At 41.6% G+C, this 23,493-nt stretch overlaps 1 protein-coding gene across 1 annotated transcript in view; it reads left to right on the plus strand.

The window, feature by feature from the left end:
- Nucleotides 1-23,205, plus strand: part of LOC137378063 (protein-glutamine gamma-glutamyltransferase 2-like) — a 101,022-nt gene extending 77,817 nt beyond the window's left edge. Inside the window, exons 10-13 of the mRNA XM_068048126.1 lie at nt 1,589-1,861; nt 11,699-11,859; nt 13,584-13,720; nt 22,022-23,205. Coding sequence (XP_067904227.1) covers nt 1,589-1,861; nt 11,699-11,859; nt 13,584-13,720; nt 22,022-22,178 — 728 coding nt within the window. The 3' untranslated portion in view covers nt 22,179-23,205. The remainder of the gene's footprint in view (nt 1-1,588; nt 1,862-11,698; nt 11,860-13,583; nt 13,721-22,021) is intronic.
- The last annotated feature ends 288 nt before the right edge of the window (nt 23,206-23,493 follow it).

Genomic DNA, 23,493 nt, shown 5'->3' on the forward strand with positions numbered 1-23,493 from the left:
ACTCATTATACACAAGTGTCATTATAAGAAGCTGTCTTCAAAATCAAACTGTCGCAAAGAATAATTGGAACTTTTAATGTACTTTTATTTTGTATGTGCAAGGAGAAAATAATAATAACTATCAAAAAGGAATTGCTTAAATCTTTGAAGGGGAAAGTGGCTACAAGAGGAGGTCAGAGGCTGGGAATTCTGCAATGAGTAATTCACCTCCTGACCCCAAAGTCAATCCACCATCTACAAGGCACAAGTCAGGAGTGTGATGGAATACACTGCACTTGCTTGGATGTGTACAGCTCCATCAACACTCAAGACGTTCGACACCATTGAGTAAGAAGCCGCCCACTTGATCAGCACCCCATCCACAATCTTAAACATTTATTCCCTCCACCACTGGCGCACAGTGGCAGCAGTGAGTACCATCTACAAGATGCACTGCAGCGACTTGCCAAGTCTCCTTCGACAGCACCTTCCAAACCCGCAACCTCTACCACCTAGAAGGACAAGGGCAGCAGATACATGGGAACAACACCACCTAAAGTTCCCCTCCAAGTCACACACCATCATGATTTGGAAATATATTGGTGTTTCTTCACTGTTGCTGGGTCAAGATCCTGGAACTCCCTCCTTAACAGCACTATGGCTGTGCCTACACCGCAATGGTTCACGAAGGCAGCTCACCACCACCTTCTCGAGGGCAATTAAGGATGGAAAACAAATGCTGGCCTTGCCAGGGATGCTCAGATCCCATGAACAAATAAAAAAAAAGGACTAATTCTTTCAGAGAGCCAGGACAGCCACGATGTATGATGATGTGATTTTATTTCCTGGGTGAAGGGTCATTAAGCATACCGGGCAGGCGCCCATTAGGGTGACCACTACAAAGAAGGAGCCCCAGTTTCAGATAGACAGCAACCTGGAAAAGAAGCAGAAATGTCCTGAAGAGTTTCACTTAAGTTATCATAAAGAAAACTGAATGATTCTTGACCATCACCTGAACCTTTGCGTCCATCAGGGCAGTCATGGTCCTCAACTCACCTGTCCTCTGGCATTGGCAGTACTTCAGTGAGGAGTTGGGAAAATGGCTGGTTATCCAAGTTTCATATTCACGGGCTACCGCTGCAGTCAAGATCCCTAGTTGACCAGGTGGGGAGTAAAATTCCTAGCACCAGTCTCCGGAGCAGGGATCCATATTCGGCCTTCCAAACCCATTCTCCGTCTTCTTCAGCTGACAGATCAGCTGATTTGGGGTACAGCAGAGGAAAATCTAGGCCTTATAGTCCGTTCAATTATCCTGAATGTCCTTAAAGTTAACAAGTATTTCCAAATTTGTACATAATTGTAACTTTATATCCTTGAAAAATAAGACTTTTTTTTTAAAGTATCCGTTATTTAAGAAAACTTTATACTTGAATGGGTGGATTGAATCTTTCAGCAGTGAATGTAATGCATTATCAGGTTATTTTCTGTCAGGTTTTACTGTGTTGAAGTATGAGATTTTTTCTGTGGGCACAAATTAAAGTTGGGAAATTTTGCTTAAAACGGAAAAAAACTGCTCTAATATATTCCACAATTAATCAATTTTACAAAGGCTCTGAGGAAGAAAGAGAGGCGTTCAATAAAGCAGACATGAAGAACAAACTGGTTATAGAGCCAGAGAAGAAATTCTTCATAAAATTGAAAATTGACAAAGTCAACATGAACGGGGCCGACATTACAGTCACTGCCGTTCTCTCGAACCAAACCTCGGTGACGAAGAATTGTCGGCTGATCTTCTGTGCTGAAACAGTCCTGTACAATGGGAAACCAATTAAAGAATGTAGCTGGAAAGATCTAGACAACCTCACTATTGGACCTCAAGAAGGTAATACCAAATATGCATTAAAGTGCGTTTTGACTGTGGGAAAAGGATAAATGTTTGATGATTAAAATGTTTACTCATCGTAAAGCCAAGTCATTCTGTTCTGTCAGGGAATATAAATGGTTCCATCTTCACCTCTAATCCTAGACTGTCATTCAATATGCATGCTTATCTCATCTGGTAATCTGGTGAAGTACCCCCAGGAGACAGAGATAGTGAATTTAAAAAAATAGCTGTTAATACATAAAGTTCTGCAAACAAAATTTGTAAAAGGGAATGGTTAGAGTAATGTGTGCCGTTTTCGACCCCCATTATAGAAAGAACATTGAAGCCTTGTAGACCATGCAGCATGGATTGATTAGGTTGTTAACCAGAACAAGAAGATTTAGCTAAGAGCACAGAATTGAGCTACTGAGATTGTTTGCATGAAGCAAAGAAGGCTAAGAGAAGGTTTATTAGTGCTTTTGTAAAATAATGAATGATATTAATAGGATGAATAGGGAAAGACTATTTCATCTGGTTGTGGCATCAATAGCAAGGAATCATTCATTTAAAATGTCAGTGATATGAGGAAAGTGGTTGAGAGAAATAGGGGTACTTTTTCCGCTCAGTTGCATTGTTTTCTTTTTGGCACAGTTCTCCGCAAATCAGTATAACCCATGCAAAAGATCCCTAGTTGACCAGGGACCTAGTTTGCTTCATGCAAACAATCTCAGTAGCTCAATTCTGTGCTCTTAGCTAAATCTTCTGCACTTTTTTTCGCTAGTTTTAAGAACATTGTGCTAAAAGCCAGCCCTGCCCACAAACTGATCATGTCTCTAGGTGAATTAATCATCAATGGGAGTTTCTGCTAATTGTGCTCATTTGCGGACTTCTGAGGGGGTTCTAAAAATTAAGTTGGTTCTTTTGGTGTAAGGACACTAATAGACACATTTTAAAGTCTTTTGAATCTATTTTCATTTAACTTTACTAAGAATCTGACTACTCTACCCTAATATAACTAGAAAATGGTTCTGTATTTTTTTAAAAGTCATTTCTAGTCATTTAAAATCGGGTTAGTGACAGGTGATGGATTGAACAATGATTAAAAATGTATTTTATGTTTACAATAAACCCCTTTTCAACTATATTAATCAAGCAGCAAACCAGCTCTGCTCCATGCAAAGCAATCCCAAATTCTCTAGTCTCTCCACATAACTGTGCATTCCCCAACGAATGGACATTCTTCTTAAAGTGTGGTTACCACTTTTAAATATATCAAGGAATTTTTTTCAAGTTTTATTTTTATGTTATGTTTTAAAGCAATGTCCGACTACTGTTTCAGGGGAGATTTTGCATTCAGTCATATGCGAATGAGTTTCAGTGGCAAATCGAGAGAAAAAACTGCTTTTCCCTAAACTAGAGCAATTTTGCGTGCTATCTGCAGCTGGATCACCAATTGCACCCAATGCAGAATTTCTATTGCACAACAATTTTGCATATGGTCGTTAAGAGTGTAGGATACTCTGCCACAGGGAATATTTGAGCAATAGGATATTGCATCTTTTTAAGGAAGTGTAGATGAAGATATAAAGCAGGGAAAGAGCAGAGCTAAATGGAGAGAGCAATGCAGTAGGATGCACTTTGAATTGCTCTCGTAAAGGGCCAGCACAGACGTGTTGGGCCGGATGCCCTCCTCCTGTCCTATAAACCTCTATAGGTCTGAGATAATGGGCTAAATGTTATATACCATACACCCTGACATCTGGGGTCATGGCTGGGGGGGGTGAAGGGGGAAGGGAAAATGCCTATGGGAGAGGACTGCCACACACCCTGATGCCATGAGGGCCCGGCCTGATATTGCTAGTGACGGTGAGGCCTCGTGGCAGCCTCCCTGCCGCTCGGCGACGGAAGCTCCATTAACATATGTAAATAAATTTAACTCACTGAATTAATTACCTTTCCATTCCCATCGTCTGTCCCGGTGCGATATTCGTGCCGGTGGCCGGCACTCCCACGCCTTTGGATCCCTGTCCGGGGAACTGAGGCAGAACACTGGTGGAGGGGGGGGGAGGCAAGTTTCTCATTGCGGGAGGGCGTGGACGGGGAGCGGAATCAAAGACATACCATTGGTGTAGGGGATGGCAGGAAGGGCTATTGTGTAAAGTTTATGCACTTTGGGTGGGGTGGAAATGTCAGGTGGGCAAGGGAAGTGTTTTGGGGGGCTAAGAGGGGAAGTAATTTTATAATTATTGGGGGGCTTTGAAAGGGGCAATTTAAATGGTTTAAAAATTTTTTATTATCTGTTCCTTTAAATATTTAAATTGAATGGTAGGGCTCGAAGCCCTTTAAAAATGGCATCAGTGCCTGTGCGCAGGCAGCTGATGCCATTGCCAGGGACGGACAGCCCGCCCCCTCCATGTCATCGGTGGGTGAGGGGCAGTCCATCCTGGCTATTTAAATGAGCCGCCAATTTTGGCAGAGTGCACGGCGGCGGGAGTATAAATTTCAGCCCAATGTTTCTGATTTCGAAGCAAACAAAATGTTTTAGCTTTCCAAACAAATCAAACAAAGTTTATATGAGATAATTTGTCCATTTCATATTCATGAGTTGGCACAGTAAAACAAAGGAATGAAAAACAGTTAAAGAGCTTGTATCGAGCAAAATACAATGGTTCCTCTTCAAAGTCTTTAAGCAGTCTGAATTCCCAATATCCAGCTCATTATTTTATCTATGGTATATCATTCTAATTAAGTGGAAAAACATATTTCACACTTATGTTTTTGTGCTAATTTTTGGATTAACATGAGTAAATGTAGGAAACCAGATCTCATTATTTGTATAGATAAGTTGCTTGTGTAAGTTTATTAGTTGGGATGGTGGTGGGGGGTGGGGTTGGATAGAGGGGGTCAGACCTTTGTGCTAGTGCTACCACCATCCATTACATTTTTATTCATACACTGTCGCTCTGTTTTATTTGAACTTGAAGCAGACCACAACAGCTACCATCATTCATGGTAGATGGAAGAGTTCACAATACAGCTGATTCTTGCCTTTCAATTTACTTTTAGTAAATTGGAACAGCGAATGTTTCAATCCATATACAGATTCTGTATTAAAAGTGAGTCAATATGAGCAGTGCGGTCAATCCACTATCATCCGTCTTGTCCTCGGTTGAAGTTGTTTCTCACTCCCACAAACTCTATTTAATTTTTTTTTGCATTGTAACGTTATTTTAATCTTTTGCTTCCCCATTCAGTTCCAAATTACAGTTGTTTATTAAAAACTTTTAGTAGTACAGTAGTATAGTGGTTAGATACTGGATCAGTGATCCAGACACCAGGATTTTCCATTTTGGACTGGGATCCCTACATTGGCGTTAAATGTGGATCCTGGCCCGACACCCAGTCAGGAGCAGTCACCTGACATGGAATTTGCTTGGATTGGCCAATTAATGGCCAGAGGGCGCGCTTGCCATCCAATTAAGGATGACGGATGGCCTTTTGAAGCTGGAGAGCAGGTAAGGGTGAAAGAGTAAGCCTCCATCCTGTGGCACCCTCTCAGCAACTGCTGTGGCCAAGTAGGCAGGGGGACCCTCAAAAGTCTTTGTGGAGTTCTGACCCCCTGGTCTGTTGCCGGGAGGCCGCCTTCAGACACCTGCCATGTTGCCGACACTGCGGGGACTTGAAGGCCGACTGGAAAATTCCAGTCCACCTCTGATCATTGGCCTTAATTGACCTCCAAGTCAGCTTAATATGGGGTGGGTAGCCATTCCGCCCCCAATCCAGCCTCATAAAAATAGTTCGGTGTGGAATGGTACCTGCAGATCAGCACACTGGCCGGCAGCATGAAATTACGTGTCTACCTGCCTCCATTTCCCCCCCCCCCCCACCGCCACCCCCCACTCCATATTGGAGCAAAAATCCTGCCCCGGACTAATAATCCAGAAATCAGGATCCAAATGGAAAAGTCCTGGGGAAAATTGATGTACAGAGAGATTTGGGTGTTCAGATCCATTGTTCCCTGAAGGTGGCAACGCAGGTCAATAGAGTGGTCAAGAAGGCATACGGCATGCTTTCCTTCATCGGACGGGGTATTGAGTACAAGAGTTGGCAGGTCATGTTACAGTTGTATAAGACTTTGGTTCGGCCACATTTGGAATACTGCATGCAGTTCTGGTCGCCACATTACCAAAAGGATGTAGATGCTTTGGAGAAGGTGCAGAGGACGTTCACCAGGATGTTGCCTGGTATGGAGGGCTCTAGCTATGAAGAGAGGTTGAGTAGATTAGGATTATTTTCATTAGAAAGACGGAGGTTGAGGGGGGACCTGATTGAGGTGTACAAAATCATGAGAGGTATAGACAGGGTGGATAGCAAAAAGCTTTTTCCCAGAGTGGGGGATTCAATTACTAGGGGTCACGAGTTCAAAGTGAGAGGGCAAAAGTTTAGGGGGGATATGCGTGGAAAGTTCTTTACGCAGAGGGTGGTGGGTGCCTGGAACGCGTTGCCAGCGGAGGTGGTAGACGCGGGCACGATAGCGTCTTTTAAGATGTATCTAGACAGATACATGAATGGGCAGGAAGCAAAGAGATACAGACCCTTAGAAAATAGGTGACAGGTTTAGATAGAGGATCTGGATCGGCGCAGGCTTGGAGGGCCGAAGGGCCTGTTCCTGTGCTGTAATTTTCTTTGTTCTTTGTTCTTTGTTCAATGGCAGTCTGTGAATTCAAATTCAATTTCAAGGAAACAGTCTGAAAATAAAAACCTGCCATTAGTATAGAAGTATAAACCATGAAGCTGTTGAATTGTCATTAAAAAAATCTGTTATTAATGTCTTTTAGGTAAGGAAACCTGCTGTCCTTACCTGGTCTAACCTACACGTAAGTCCAGTCCCACATTAAAATGATTGACTCTTAATTGCCTTCTGAAGTGCCCTATCATGCCATTCAGCTGTATTAAACTGCTACAAAGAAGGTGACCCACCATCACCATCTCTAAATAGCCTTGTCAGTGATGTCCACATTCCCAGAAATAATTTCTAAAACTCTTTCTAGGCTTGCTTGGTGTCTCTGTGGATAAATACCACAAACAGGTAGAATTCCTTTGGGAAATGTGTAGCAATTTCATAGAAACATTGGGCTGAATTCTATGAGTGCACCGCAGTTCGCAGCAGTGCATTCTAATGACGGCGTGCATCCCACGCGGATGCGCCGTCCCTGTGGCTGCACGATATTACCTGCGGGGGCTCATTTAAATAGATGGGGCGGAGCAGCCACCCCTGATGACATAGAGGGGGCAGCCGCCACGTCCCCGGCAATGGCGTCTGGCGCCACCGCGCAGGCTCCGGCACCATTTCTAACGGGCTTTAAGCCTTGACAATTAATTTTAATTTTTAAAGGTACATCAGTACAAATTTTTATTAAATATAAAATTAAGTGATGGAGGCCCTTCTCCAACCCCCACAATGGTCATTTCATTGCCCGAAATGACCAACAATTTGCTTTTTTAAATACCCGAGCTTTACCCCCAAACAACCTGCGATCTTTTGCCCTTCAACCCCTTCCCACCATTTCCACGCCCTTTCAAAGATGATTTCCCTGCTCCTCCACCCCTCCCGCCCTGAAAATTTTATTCCTTCCCCCTCCCCACTAGGTACTTGCCTTAGAACTCTGTGTGGAGTTCCGAAGGTGCGCCAAGGCCGAATGGAGGCCATCAAATCGGCGCGGGATAGCTGCCGCCTTTAGGTAAGTTAATTTAGATATCATTAGGGTTCATTTTAGTATGGAGATGAAGGGCCCGACACCAGGCGGTGGGGGGGCCCACACTGAGGTTCCCCCGCCACTGCTAATATGCGGCGGGCCCTTCTCAACCTCACGGGTCGAGGCGGGCCTCTCCCCGTCGGATTTTACCGGCCCTGCGCCGCAACCCGTGAGTCGAGGGGCCGGTTAAATTCAGCCCATAGAATGATTGAGCAGAGAAGTGGCCATTCAGCCCATTGTGCCTGTGCTGGTTCTTTGGTAGAGCTAGCCATATAGTCCTACTCCCCTGCTCTTTTACCGCAGCCCTGTATTTGTTTATTTTTTCCTTTCAAGTGTTTATCCAATGCCCTTTTAAAAGTTGCTCTTGGATCTGCTTCCACGCCACCTTCAGGCAGAGCATTCTAGGCCATCATAACTTGCTATGAAAATAAAAACTTTCCTCATGTTGCCTCTGGTTGTATTGCAAATCACCCTCAATCTGTGTCCTCTGGCCACTGACTCTTCTGTCACTGGAAGCAGTTTCTCCTTATTTACTCTATCAAAACCATTCATGATTATGAACACCTCTATCAAATGTCCTCCTAACCTTCTCTGCTCTAAGAAGAACAACCTCAGCTTCTCCAAACCTCTCCACATAACTGAAGTCCCTCATCCCTGGTACCATGCTAGTAAATCTCCTTTACACCTTCTCCAAGGCCTTGAAATCCTTTCTAAAGTGTGGTTCCCAGAATTGAACACAATACTTCAGCTGAGGCCTAACCAGTGTTTTACAAAATATTTAGCATAACTTCCTTGGTTTTGTACTTTATGCATCTATTCATAAAACTAAAGATCCTGTATGCAATTTTAACAGCCTTCTCAATTTGGCCTTCAAAGATTTGTGTACCTGCACCCCCAGGACTCTCTGTTCCTGCACCCCATTGAAATTGTACTATTTTGTTTACATTACCTCTCCTCATTCTTCCTACCAAATGTATCACTTCACACTTCTCTGCATTAAATTTCATCTGCCTTCTCATTTCATCCATGTGTCTATATTCTCCTGGAGTCTGTTATGACCTTCCACATTGTTTATTATGTTTTTGAGTTTTGTGCTGTGAAAGCTTTGAAATAATGCCGTACATACCCAATTCTAGGTCATGAATATATATTAAAAAGATCAGTGGTCCAAATATTGGCCCTCGGGGAATACCACTATATACTTCCCTCCAGTCTAAAGAACACCATTCACTACTATTCTTTGCTTTCTGTCGCTGAGCCAATTTCATATCCATGCTGCCACTGTCCATTTAATCCCACAGGCTTTAATTTTGCTAACAAATCTATTATGTGGTACTTTATCAAATGCCTTTTGAAAGTCCATATCCACAACTACATCAAGGTGTTTGTGAAAATGTCCTGCCTGCAGTTTTTAAGGACTAATTTCCTGATTAGGTGCACTCAGCAAGGAGTTGCACTCACAAGAGAATGCTGCCCAAGAAGCTGCAGCTCTACAGACTTTTATTGTCTGCTGATGGCCCTGTGATTTCCCTTCACAGCTATACTCACAGACCTACAGTGAGTCCTGGTTGGCCAACATCTTGAATTTAAAATGCTCATCCTTATGTTTAAATCTCTTCATGGCTCTTTTATCTCTGCAACATCCTCCATCCCGACAAACACACCCACCTCCAACCCAAACTTTGCATTCCACTGTCTCTGGCCTTTTGTGCATCCCCTTTCACTTCAGCTGCTTAGTTTCAAGCTCTGGTTATTTAAGACCTTCCTTGTAACCCACTTCTGCAGCCAAGCTTTTATTACACCCTCTTAATAACTCCTCCCTTGGCTCCATTTCCATCTTATTCTCATACCTTTCTTTATTAAAAGTGTAATATAAATGCAAATGATTATAGTCTATATTGAGTTAGCTAATCATATTTAGGGTAAAGGTTATAACTGGCCTGAGCATTTTGGGCAAGGAAGAGAGGGGAAGAGAGGGAAATCAGCAAACATTCCTGCTCTTGACCCTAGTCTGGTGAACCCTGCTGGAAATGCATGTGTGTGTACAGTTACGACCAGGTGAGAAAGAGGTCTAGGATTCCCTTTCAGCCTTCAACTGGTCTTACTGTAACAGGGTTTAATTTTAAACACGCTGTGTTTTTAGCACCCCCTTGGTGAATTCTTGTTCACTGCTTTCCAATTATAAGGCAAAGAAACCAGCACAAACAGGCTTTCTTAGGTTTAAAGAAGAAAGATTGAAATTTATTAAACTTAAACTTAAACTCTAATTCAGTTGATGCCTACAGATACACAACGCGCCCACGCTAGCATGCATACGCGATACACACATGCAAATAGAGACAGAAAAAAGCAGAAGGAATAAAGTGGAAAAGTTTGAGGCAATATCTGAAGAGTTTTTGTTACGGTTCTTCGAGCTCACTGTAGAGTCCTTGATTGTAGGTAGATCTTGTTTTTCGTTGGGGCCCAGTATTCTTCTTAAACCTTGTTTGCTGTAGGAAACTTTTCTGTCTTGGGGTTCATGTGATTTCAGTGGATTCAGTTCCATGAGATAGAAATGGGAGCAGACAGGAGAGGCTGTGGCGAACCAGCCAGGAGAGATCTTTTCAATCCAGGAGCAAACAGCTTTCACCCAAACTGTTTGTACACATTCAAAAAACTCAGGTTTCCCAGCAGGTTAATCATGTGCCTAGCTGGTTTGGCCATGTCTGTTTGTGTATTCAGCCATCTTAGCAGTCAACCTGGAATACGAACTCCCCCACCTTCAACGTCTGGTGATCAAAAGTCCATTGTGGGTTGAATGCCAGGGAATGGCTGCTTTGTCCTTCCAAACACTATCTGTTAATATGCAAATGTCTTTTCCAGCCATGGCTGATCTGTTCAACAAGTCCTCCCCTCTCTCCAGTAACAGTTTAATCAATGTTTCTGACAAAATTAATGTGCTTTTTTGGCAGGTGGGGGCCTAGCATGACAGTACACATCCGATGAGAATAAGAATGCCTTTTGTCAATCACGATGCAGCCTTGCATGTGAAGATAGGTTGTTGAATGAGGTATCCAAGAGCTACTGATAGCTTTGTAGCTATACCTCAGTACAAATCATCACCTTCAGAAGAGAGGTAGAGAAAGAAAACCTTCCGTTCAATTGATTATCTATTTTGATAACAATGGGCAGAAAGCAGCACAAAGGCACTACAACAATGGAATACTTTCATTCTCAGTTGATTTTCCTCCTTGATTTTTGAATTAAAAGCAGGATAGACTCCTGTCATGTATAAAATATCACTGGGGATTGTAAATTCATACTGATTAATCGAGAAGGCTTAGTCTGAACATTATACAAATAAGTAGGCAGAAACCTGAAGGTCAACCTTAAAAAACAAAAAAATCAGCAAATAATGTAGCAAGTGACATTCGCATTAAAACCGGAAAATTGGAACATTAATAAAAGATTTAATTTCACTCTGCTCTTAAAAAAAGAATCCCATTTTCTTCTATGCAAATCCTTTTTATACTGAGAAAGAACTACCTTCACATTAGTCTATGAATTCCTATTGATAGTATGCCTTTAGTTGGTATACTATTGGTGGTCTTTAGATCGATAGTAAGTTACTTGTAGAATGTGTCAAAATTTAGTGGAGCAAGTTGATGAGAATACACAGTTTGAAGACAGAAAAGCAGATCTTGGCAAAGCTTTTTGGAGAGATGGCAGTTGGCAAAGACTGGATACTTTCACAGGAAAAATAGAAGGGTATGTTACCTCACGATGGTCTCATGTACCTCAGACTGGCAAGCTCACAAGAAGCATTGGGAACAGATTGCTCTTCTATTCTCTAAGTTAGCGAATGGTGCATGGCATGGCAAATGGAGACACAAAAAATAAAAATGCCAGGCAAAACTTGCAGATGGTTTACACCTTTCTATTTATGGTACCTAAACAAAATGGGGACCAATGGTCGTTCCACTGTTAACAATTCTTTTACATTAATTGACAGGCTAAATGACACAGGACACCAATGAGAAAGTGAAGATAACACATATATCTTTATGCGATAAGTAATTAAAACTTCTCTCAGTATTCTATCATTATTTCTTTCCCTCAGAAAAGACGGAGTCTCTGCAGGTGCTTTACTCAAACTACGGAGAGTCCTTGACAGAACACAATCAGATTCTCATTGTGGCCTTAGCAATGGAGTACGAGGCTGAGGAATTGCTGGTTGCTAGAAAAGTGATCACTCTCCAGAATCCAGAGCTACGCATTAGGGTAATGATTACTGAGAAATATGATGCGAAATAGCATCCCACCATAACAATCTTGCATGCATGAGACATTTTATGAACAAAATAGCTCCATAATTTCCAGGTCTTATGGCATCAGTTGGCACACTTTGCTTGCTCAGCTTGGCACTGCCAAAACTGCTGGTTTCATACCCAAGAGTGCTCGGGGAAAGTATATGAACAGGCCGTTTTAATGATTTCTCCGACTACTCTGCTGGAAGTCTAGTAAAACTCCAATGGCATATCAGGACTGTGATTCTTTGCATTACAGCTGTGCCTTCCACAGAGGCATGTGATCCTGGAGTAACTGGTGGACACGATGTTGAGCCTCAACACTTCATTTCTACTAACTTCTACTACCCAACAGTCTGGCTCTGCACCCATTTGGCTACAATTATGCCAATACCAGAAGCTCAAAATCCTCTGATTCAGCTGCTAAATGTTATTCCTTACAATCAGAAGAAGTTTGATGTGCCAAATATGGTTATGCACGCCAAATAAAGAGAGGATGAATACACTGAATCAGATAGTTTTGTTCAGAGTTATGTCAAGTTGACCTAATCAAACCCTGACTAAATGAATGTGGTGACGCATGCAAGTGGGGGAGCCTGCAATATCTCTACCAACACATTTTCAATAGCTGCACTTGTACTTGCACCAAATTCCTCCAACCTGGCCTTGTTCCTTCCTCATTTACTGGCCGCTTTCATTTCCAGCCATACAATGCATCTTAATATTTTCTGCTGCACAGCTCCAACAGAAGTTTTAAATTCTTTTTCCAATTATGAATGCACATGATTCTTGCCAATGAGTTACACACTCACTACTGAGTGACGCCAAGACTTTTTTCCCTGCACTTTACTCCCGAACACTATTAACTCATACTCCAATCCCAAATAAGTGCAATTACCTGTTTCCCACCTCCCAGCAATTGGTGGCCTCAAATGCCCAATAGCTACTGACATAATACTCAGTTGCCCTGAACTTTTGATCAACCCCATGTCCACGACACTGATTCCAAACATGTAAAGAAGTCTAAAAATTTTCAAAAAAACAAAAATAATTTTACCTACAAAGTTGTTCAACTGGAAATGTGTCTCTTGCTCCACCCTCTCTGCCTGCACGACTCCCACCCTGCCCCCGCCCAGCTTAAATTCTGTCTGGTGGCATGGGGTCTGAGTTTTGCTCAAATGCCAGTGTCCTGGGGAGGCTGAATCCTTTATATTTGGGCCCATCCCCTACTTTCCCCATACTTGCCCTACTATCACTTTGCCACTGCCACATGGTCCACCTTACCCTTCCCTAGCCTACCTTAACATTTCCACTTTCCATTTCTGCCATGCTCAGCCTTTCATCTATGATGGCACCCCATGACTTATTGAATCTCAAATATTACCTAGGTCTTCCTTAATCAAATGCCATCACATATATCTTATAATGGAACACTTTAAAATAAGAACATGACACATTGTTAAACAGAGTAGGAATTATGATCAAAGGAGCTAAAATTTGAAAAGTTGGAACTCACAGGCCATTGGCATGGCGACGTCTAGTGTATATTTTGCTCTTGTACATAAAAAGAGAAAATATTTTATTAATTGAAGAAGCTTATAATAGTATCATTAAAAAGTTGTTTCTCTTTATGGGCAGAGTAAAATATGAGCCTTAGTCACTTCTTTGAGAGTTAAAATAAATTCTTTGTTTCTTCAGATCATAGGAGAGCCGGTGCAGTACCGAGATCTAACAGCAGAAATTTGCTTTACCAATCCACTGCCGGTGAATCTGTGTGATGGTGTATTCCTGGTGGAAGGAGCCGGTCTCACTGATGAGCAGAATATTCCATGCCCGTAAGTAGAATCTGCAGTTGTTGGCAGCGAAGCATTTTTACCTCTGATTTAGAAGGTTGTAATTCAGGGACTTGAGCACATAATCTAGGCTGAAACTGTAATGCAGAACTGAGGGTGTGTTACACTGTTGGAAATTTTTTCTTTCTGATAAGACATTAAACTGCAACCCCATCTGCCTTCTCATGCGGACATAAAATACTGAAGAAGAGCAGGGGCATTCTCCCCAGAGTTCTGTCCAATATTTATCATTCAGTCAACACCACAAAGATAGATTATCTGGTTCTTAAAACATTGCTGTTTCTGAGAACTTTCTGTGTACAAACTTCATTTGCTGTCAAGTACTTTAGGGCATTTTGAGGTCATAAAATTTGCTTTTTTTTTCTTTGTCTGCCACCCAATTCATCAGCACCTAGCCAATTAGAAAACACAGACGTAACTCCCCAGGGTGGCTCAGTGAATGAAAACATCATCTTGTCATCCGTGGTCAGGAAGCTCGCTGGTCAATCTCCACTCTATGGTCCTTGCTGATCTGTCAAACAGTAGTGTCATATAATCCTAGAAATCGCAGTTGTTGATATCGGGGAATGAATACCTAACATGATCATATGCGATCCTTCCGCCCCCTATTATAGCAAAGGTGTTAACCCTTTCAAATTAAATAGGTTACCATCAACAGTAATTTCTGAGCTAATCTCGCCATTACTAATGTAATATTTTGAATTTTAATCATTTCAAATAATTTTTTCAATTGCTGCAGTGTCTTCACCTCTTAAATTTTATAAATTATTTTAAAATTATTCCCTCAGAACTAATAGCGCAACTAGGAATAAATAAGTACGACCTGATAGCCATTACAGAGACATGGCTGCAGATGACAGAGATGAGCTGAATATTGAGGGGCAAATGACATTTAGTAAGGACAAGAAGCTAGGAAAAGCTCCAAGGGTGGCTCTGTTAATTAATGGATATTCGTGCAATAGAGAGGGATGACCTAAGTTCAGGAAACCTTGATGTAGAAGCGGTTTGGGTAGAGATTAGAAATGATAAGGGCAAGAAGACACTTGTGGGAGTGGTGTATAGGCCCCTTAACAGCAACCACACAGTAGGATGGGGTATAAAGGAAGAAATAATGGGAGCTTGTCAGAAAGACACAACAATAATCATGGGGGATTTTGATCTGCATATAGACTGGAAATATCAGATGGACAAAGGTAGCCTAGATGAGGAGTTCAGAGAATGTTTTCGGAATAGTTTCTTAGAACAGCACAATCTGGAGCCAACCAGGCAGCAGGCTATACTAGATCTGGTATTGTGAAACAAGATAAGATCAATTAATGACCTCATAGTGAAGGCATCCCTAGGCAGCAGAAATCATAATATTATTGAAGTTTACTTTCAATTTGAGGGAGGGAGGAGTGGGTCTAAGACTAGTATTCTAAATTTAAATAAGGGCAATTATGAGGCCATGAAAGCAGATCTATCTGAAGTGAACTGGCAAAGTAGGTTAAGGGATAGGTCAATAGAGATGCAGTGGCAGACATTTAAGGGGATATTTCAGAATATACAGAATAGATACATTCCAACGAGAAAGAAAAGATCCAAATGGAGGACCCACCATCCATGGTTAACTAAAAACATTAAAGATAGTATCAAAATTAAAGAAAAGCATATGAATGCACAAAGAGGGTGGCAGGTCAGAAGATTGGACAGAATATATAAAACAGCAAAGAATGATTAAAGATTAATAAGGAGGGAAAATTAGAGTACAAGAGAAAGCTAGCTAGAAGTAGAAATAGAAATTTTAAAAAGAGTTAACAAAGTGAATATTGGTCCAATGGAAAGTGAGTCTGGGGAATTAATAATGGAAAATAAGGAGGTGGCAGATGAATTGAACATGTATTTTGCATCGGTCTTCTCTATCGAGAATACAAGTAACATCCCAGAACTAGCTGTAAATCAGGAAATGGAAGTGAGGGAGGAACTCAAGAAAATTACAATCACCAGGGAAGCAGTACTGAGCAAATTGTTGTAGCTGTGGGCTGACAAGTTACCGGGTCCTGATGGACTTCACCCTACAGTCTTAAAAAAAGTGGCTTTTTAAAAAATTATTTGTTCATGGGATGTGGGCGTCGCTGGCCAGGCCATCATTTATTGCCTATCCCTAATTGCCCTTGAGAAGATGGTGGTGAGCTGCCTTCTTGAACCGCTGCAGTCCATGTGGGGTAGGTACACCCACAGTGCTGTTAGGAAGGGAGTTCCAGGATTTTGACCCAGCGACAGTGAAGGAACAGCGATATAGTTCCACGTCAGGATGGTGTGTGACTTGGAGCAGAACTTGCAGGCAGTGGTGTTCCCATGCATTTGCTGCCCTTGTCTTTCGAGTTGGTAAAGGTCGCGGGTTTGGAAGGTGCTGTCTAAGGGGCCTTGGTGCATTGCTGCAGTGCATCTTGGAAATGATACACACTGCTGCCACTGTGCGTCGGTGGTGGAAGGAGTGAATGTTTGTAGATGGGGTGCCAATCAAGCGGGCTGCTTTGTCCTGGATGGTGTCGAGCTTCTTGAGTGTTGTTGGAGCTGCATCCATCCAGGCAATAGTGGAGAGTATCCCATCACACTCCTGACTTGTGCCTTGTGAAATAGTTGATGCGTTGGTTTTAATTTTCCAAAATTGCCTAGATTCAGGGAAGGTTCCATTAGATTGGAAAATAGCAAATGTAACTCCTTTATTCAAAAGAGAGGGAGACAGAAAGCAGGAAACTACAGCTTAACATCTGTCATAGGAAAATGTTAGAAGCTATTATTAAGACATTATAGCAAGGTACTTAGAAAAATTCAAGGTAATCAGGCAGAGCCAACATGGTTTTGTGAAAGGGAAATCATGTTTCACCAATTTATTGGAGTTCTTTGAAGAAGTAACATGTGTTGTGGATGAAGACGAACTGGTGGATGTACTGTACTTAGATTTTCAGAAGGCATTTGATAAGGTGCCACATCAAAGGTTATTGCGGAAAATAAAAACTCATGGTGTAGGGGGTAACATTTTGGCATGGATAGAAGAATGGCCAGCTAACAGCAAACAGAGTGTAGGCATAAATGGGTCATTTTCTGGTTGATAAGATGTAATGAGTGGTGTGCCACAGAGATCAGTGCTGGGGCCTCAACTTTTTACAATTTATATAAATAACGGATGAAGGGACCAAAGTTATGGTTGCTAAATTTGCTGATGACACAAAGATAGGTAGGAAAATAAGTTGTGAAGAGGACATAAGGAGGCTAAAAAGGGATATAGATAGGTTAAGTGAGTGGGCAAAGATATGGTAAATGGAGTATAATGTGGAGAAAATGTGAAATTGTCCATTTTGGCAGGAAGAATGAAAAGAAGCATATTATCTAAATGGTGAGAGATTACAGAGCTCTGAAATGCAGAGGAACCTGGTGTCCTAGTGCATGAATCGCAAAAGGTTAGTATGCAGGTACAGCAAGTAATCAGAAAAGCTAATAGAATGCTATCATTTATTGCGAGGGGATTTGAATACAAAAGTAGGGAGGTTATGCTTCTGTTATACAGGACATTGGTGAGACCACATCTGGAGTACTGTGTATAGTATTAGTCTCCTTATTTAAGGAAGGATGTAAATACGTTGGAAGCAGTTCAGAGAAAGTTTACTAGACTAATAACTAGAAGGGTAGGCTGTCTTATGAGGAAAGGTTCGACAGGCTAGGCTTGTATCCGCTAGAGATTAGAAGAATAGGAGACAACATGACTGTAAGATAGAAGATCCTGAGGGGTCTTGACAGGGTGGATGTGGAAAGGATGTTTCCCCTTGTGGGCGAATCTATAACTAGGAGTCACTCTTTAAAAATAATGGGTCGTCCATTTAAGACAGAGATGAGGAGAATTTGTTTCTCTCAGAGGTTCGTGAGTCTTTGGAACACTCTTCCTCAAAAAGCAATGGAAGCAGAGTTTTGGAATATTTTTAAGGCAGAGATAGATAGATTCTTGATAAGCAAGGGGGTGAAATGTTATCGGGGGTAGGCGGGAATGTGGAGTTGAGGTTACAATCAGAGCAGCCATGCTCTTGTTGAATGGCGGAGCAGGCTTGAGGGGCTGCTCCTAATTCATATGTATGTTCACCATGCTGGTGTCATCTCTTCAACTAGAACTATCTAGTCTAATTTAATTTTCCTCCACTTTCCTGTTTTTATTATTCCTTGTGTAACGTTTAACCAAATCCATTTTATATGATATTGTCTGTGCTTCAATAGCCAATTGTGATAAAGCATTGCAAACTTGAATGAGCCTTTTCATGCAAAAGCTTATTTTAACTTCTTCTTTTGCTTGTCTAGTGATAATGTAAAATCTGCATCTCTTTGTTATTGATTGACCAACCAGTGAAAAGACCTTTTCACAACCTGAAAGGGTGGGTGGAAGCAGATTCAATAGTCACTTTCAGAAGGGAATTGGATAAATACTTGCAATGGAAAAATTTGCAGGAGAGTGGGACTAATTGGATAGATCTTTCAAAGAGCTGGTATAGGCACGATGGCTGAATGTTCTCCTATGCTGCATGATTCTACATTTACTCTCTCAAAATTGCAAAACAGGGTGGGACTCTTTCCATTCTTGGCACCTAGTGCCAGGCATAGTGCAGGTGCATGCACAATAAGGTAGGAAAAGCTTTAAGGATACAAATTCCACTCTGTGGAAACAGTTTTGTCGGTGTTTAGAAATCAAGTGAGAATAGAAAAATGCAGATTCCCAAACTGCTGCTGCCTGACTTCCCTCTGCTGCAGTTTGCTCTCACAAACAATGTGCAAAATTTTAACGCATCTTGAACCAGAACCCAGACGACGATAAATGGACAGGGTGAGATGAAATAAAGTGGGAGGAGTCTCGTGTTGCGGAGAAACACTGGCATAGTTAAATGACTTGTTTCTGTGCTGTTAAATTATATGTAATGCAATGTAATATTATGATGCAGCTCTGATTTCCTGTTATTTGTCTGGTGTACCTGCTCAGTGTTACATATGTCCATTTAATGCAGATATTAAAAACCAGCAAGATTATTGATTGTCTTAAAGGTTGGAGCTCTTAATGGTGCACTTTCATTATTTTAGTGAACCATTTATTTGCAAGAACTCCAATTATAGGATTTCCTGCAAGAAACATAGGAGTAGGCTATTTAGCCCCTCAAATCTGTTCTGCCACTCAATGAGATCATGGCTGATCTGTGACCGAACTCCATATACCCACTTTTGTCCCATATCCCTTAATACCTTTGGCTAACAAAAATCTATCAATCTCAAAATTAAAACTAACAAATTGATCTCGCACCAATTGCCATTTGCAGAACAGAGGTCCAAACTTCTACTAGCCTTTGTGTGAAGAAGTGTTTCATAATTTTACTCCAGAAAGATCTAGCTCTAATTTTTAGACTATGCCGCATAAGCCTAGATTCCCCAGCCAGCAGAAATAGTTTCTCCCTAACTGTTCCCCTTTATATCTTGAAAACTTGTAACAAATCACCCCCGGACCTTCTAAATTCCAAGGAATACAATCCTAGTTTGGTTTATCTCTCCTCAAAGCTTAAACCTTGGAGTCCCGGAGCTGGATTTTCAAAGCAGGGTTGGGAACCCAACACCCAGATGAATTTCTGGGATCTGACCCTGTGCTTGAGCAGTATCGCTTTCAGCACACTAGTTTTAAATGTAAATGCCCTAATTGGGCAGAAGGTGAGCTTGGCATCCAGTTAGTAGTGCTGAGTGCCTCCAGGAGCAGGCAGCTCTTTAGAGGACCAACAGCGTCCCCAGGGATGGAAGTGGCCATGCAGGCTAGATGACAGTAGTGTGTTCGAGCTGGTGCAAGTAGGTCCAGGAAAGCTCAAATGGAGAGACAGATCGGACTGGGCCCGCCTGGCATCGAGGTCTGTGGTGGGCCTCATCCGGAGCCATTTTCAGGCCCCGCCCCCACCACGGAATCCAATGCCTGAGGGAGAACAAAATTCATCCCACCAGGATCTGTGTTTTCTTTTGCATTTTTGTATGCTTTTTCTTTTTTCTTTATGTTGTCTCTTAGCTCTTTAGTTTTCCATGGCTGTCTTTTTTGACAACTCTTTCCCTTTAGGGACATAAACTGGTTTTGTATCACATTAAATTCTTTTTGAATACCTTCCACTGATCTTCTGTCGTTTTGCCCATTAACAGATTTTCCAGTTTACTGTGGACAGTCTCTGTCTCATAGAGTCATAGGTACCTAAATCTAGAATCTTAGTAGCTGTTTCATGTTCCTCCTTTTCCAGCACTACATTGAACTCATCATATTATGATCACTATTTGATAAATGTTCACTCACTGTTAGGCTGTTAAATAAATCTGTTTCATTTCTGATGACTAAATCGAATGTGGCCTACCCTCTTGCTGGCTCTAGGACATATTGCTGCAGAAAACTATCCTGGATATACTGAAGAAATTCACTACCTTTCTGACACATGCTGGTCTGCTTATCCCAATCTATATGAATGTTAAAATTTCCCACTAAACCAATCTGCCTTTGCTACATGCTTGTCTAATCTCAGCATTTACACAAGCTACCATTTCACAGATAGACTTCACATTTTATTTTTTATTTTATTTACAGATACAGCACTGAAACAGGCCCTTCGGCCCACCGAGTCTGTGCTGACCATCAACCACCCATTTATACTAATCCTACACTAATCCCATATTCCTACCACATCCCCACTTGTCCCTATATTTCCCTACCACCTGTCTATACTAGCGGCAATTTATAATGGCCAATTCACCTATCAACCTGCAAGTCTTTTGGCATGTGGGAGGAAACCGGAGCACCCGGAGAAAACCCACGCAGACACAGGGAGAACTTGCAAACTCCACACAGGCAGTACCCAGAATTGAACCCGGGTCACTGGAGCTGTGAGGCTGCGGTGCTAACCACTTCACGGTCAATTATTTATTTTTGAAGTGCATTTGATGGTACTTTAGAGACATAAGCAGTAACTAAACAGTGTACAGCGAGATTACATGATGAGCAAATGAGAAATTTTCAATTAACCTGTTTTTACAGTCATCATTGAGAGAGGAATGTTGCCCAGAAGAACTCCCTGTTCTTTGAATAGTGCTCTGCAATCTTTTGCGTACACTTGAACAGGTAGACAGGGCCTTGGTTTAATGTCTTACCTCAAAGACAACACCTCCGACAGTGCAGTGCTTCCTCAAATTATCAGCCTAGATTATGTGTGCTCATGTCCATATCTGCCCACCCACCTCCCCTGCCCCATCACCACCCCACCTTCCCCCCACACCCCCCCACCCCAACTCCAGCCCCAGAAGAGAAACAGGTCCTGCATGCCCTGTTCCTGGTCAGTATGCCTGGAAACAGGTTTTTGCCCAGTCTGTAACAGTATCATTCTTGATCCCCTGACTTGGACATGCCCATAAACAATCTCATTGAGGGAGCTGGCAATTTTCATTTCTTTGGAGTCTGGCTTAATGTTTCCTTCAATAACACGGACTAAGTCAAGAACTCACTTTGTAGGGAATTGCAGGAGGAAAGGCTGTGAAGACTGTGTGTGGCCACTCTGTAATGGTTCATTACAGCAACAGACTGTTTATAACACTGTAGTACCATTTAATTACACTCCTATTTGCCTTCAACTGTATTGGTCCTAAATTCTGGAATACCATCCCTCTGAATTACCTACATTACAACAGTGACAAACACTTAATAAAAGTACTTCATTGGCTGTGAAGCCACTTTGTGATGCCTTGAGTTCATGAAAGGCGCAATATAAATACAAGCCTTATTTTCTTCTCCTTATAGCGTTATAGCTCCTTAAAACCTCTCTCTGACTAAGCGTTTGGTCCTAATGTCTCCTTCTTTGACTGGGTGTCAATTTCTGTCTGATTACGCTCCTGTGAAACACCTTGGAAAGTTTTACTATCTTAAAGGCACTATATAAATGCAAGTTTCTTACGTTGTTTAATTTTCTATCACCTTTTATTTTAAGAATAAGATTCTCAGGATGTGTCGGTGCCGGCAGAGCCACATTTAATTGCTCATGCCGAGTTGCCTTGGGAATGTGGTTGGACCACTGCAGTGCTTGTGTTGCTGGTACTCCCACAATGATACTAAGTAGAATATTGGCCACACAAAAATGGTTGACTGGTAAATTTTCAATTTGTCTGACATAAGTTGAAAAATTGCCAACTCAATAATGGATACCACACATTTAAATCAGTGAATAAAAACATCTGTTAACTTGCCTCTTTCTTGTGTTCCAGGGTAAATTCAATTACTCCAGGCCAGGAAGTGAAGGTGAGGGCTAAATTTATCCCTCAGAAATCAGGCCTGAGGAAACTGACTGTTGATTTCGACTGCAACAAACTGAAAGATGTGAAGGGTTTCAAAAATGTTATCATCAGACCAAAGGCCAAATAATGGACCTGTCAATCATCTTCAAGAACTGTTATATCAAAGAAAGTGCCTTTAAGGGAAGGGGAATCAACAGAGATTTGAGTCCTGCATTCTCTGTCTTTTAAAAAAGTATTTCAATGGTAATTAAAGTGATAGATAAACCACTGTTGTGTATACATATTCCATTTTGCTTCATATTATCTAAGGATACAAAGGCTCCTTATAATTTCTATAATTGTCTTTACTTTTGTTTCTACTCATTACTATTTCATTTACTTAAGATGCAGCTGATCTGAAATTATATAGTGTCTTGGCAGTAATGGTCCACCACAACCCAATACATGCAAGACTCTTTGGACATGGATGGTATGATTTGGAAATCAGACAGTATTTGATTAGCAATTCCATACATGTATTGTAGCTCACCTCAGAATAGAAAGCAACAAGAGACAGGATCAAACCATTTCACCAATCATATCAAATATATTAACTAACAAATAATGCTGCCACTAAGCTAAGGTATCAGACTTAGCTTAGTTGTAGCACTCTTACCTCTGAGTCAGAAGGCTGTGAGCATAAAATCTAGGCTGCCAAGCCAGTGCAGTACATGGGGTGTGTGGCACTATTGGAGGTGCTGTCTTTTGGATGAGACATCAAACTGCAGTCATGCCTGCGCTCTCAGGTGGACGTACAAGATTCCACAGCACTTTTCAAAGAAGTTGCTGTGTAAATGCACATTCTTTCTTTCTTCACTCACCGTTGAGCCAGCTTCTTGAACTGTTCACTCTGTGCCTGACCTCTCTAGTTCAGTTCTTTGGGGGTGTGTTACAGATGAAGTGAAGAATTCGCAACTGAATGCACTTGTCATTTTGATGGCAGTAGTAATTTTTCCAACTAACATAAAGCCAGACTGCTAATGGCTCTTTATAATCCTGATTGTTTGTACAAGTTACTCTGCTTATCAGATTTTCTTTTGCCTTCATCAACATATATCTTTTATAGTACAGTATAATGCGTTGATTATCCTATCAATAAAGTATTTTGCAAAGAACACACTGGAGTACTGTGGTTTTCATCAAACTGATCTGCCATATATTTTCTAACTTTAAATAGATATTTCTCTTTCTGTTCAATTTGTAATTCTTTCCTTCCAATCCTCAGATCTGTGCCTCTTCAGCAGAGTTGGTGGTTGCATTGTTCCCAGGCCTCAGTCAGTGCCATTCATGAACTGTCTAGTAGAAATTGCAAAGAACCACCTAGGCACAATATTCCTTACACAGTGAGGCAATGCCTGGTGATTTTTAAGAACTGTACACTCTGTGCCTGACCCCTCTAAGCT

This window comes from Heterodontus francisci, chromosome 16 (genome assembly GCF_036365525.1).
Source record: "Heterodontus francisci isolate sHetFra1 chromosome 16, sHetFra1.hap1, whole genome shotgun sequence".
Lineage (NCBI taxonomy): Eukaryota > Metazoa > Chordata > Chondrichthyes > Heterodontiformes > Heterodontidae > Heterodontus > Heterodontus francisci.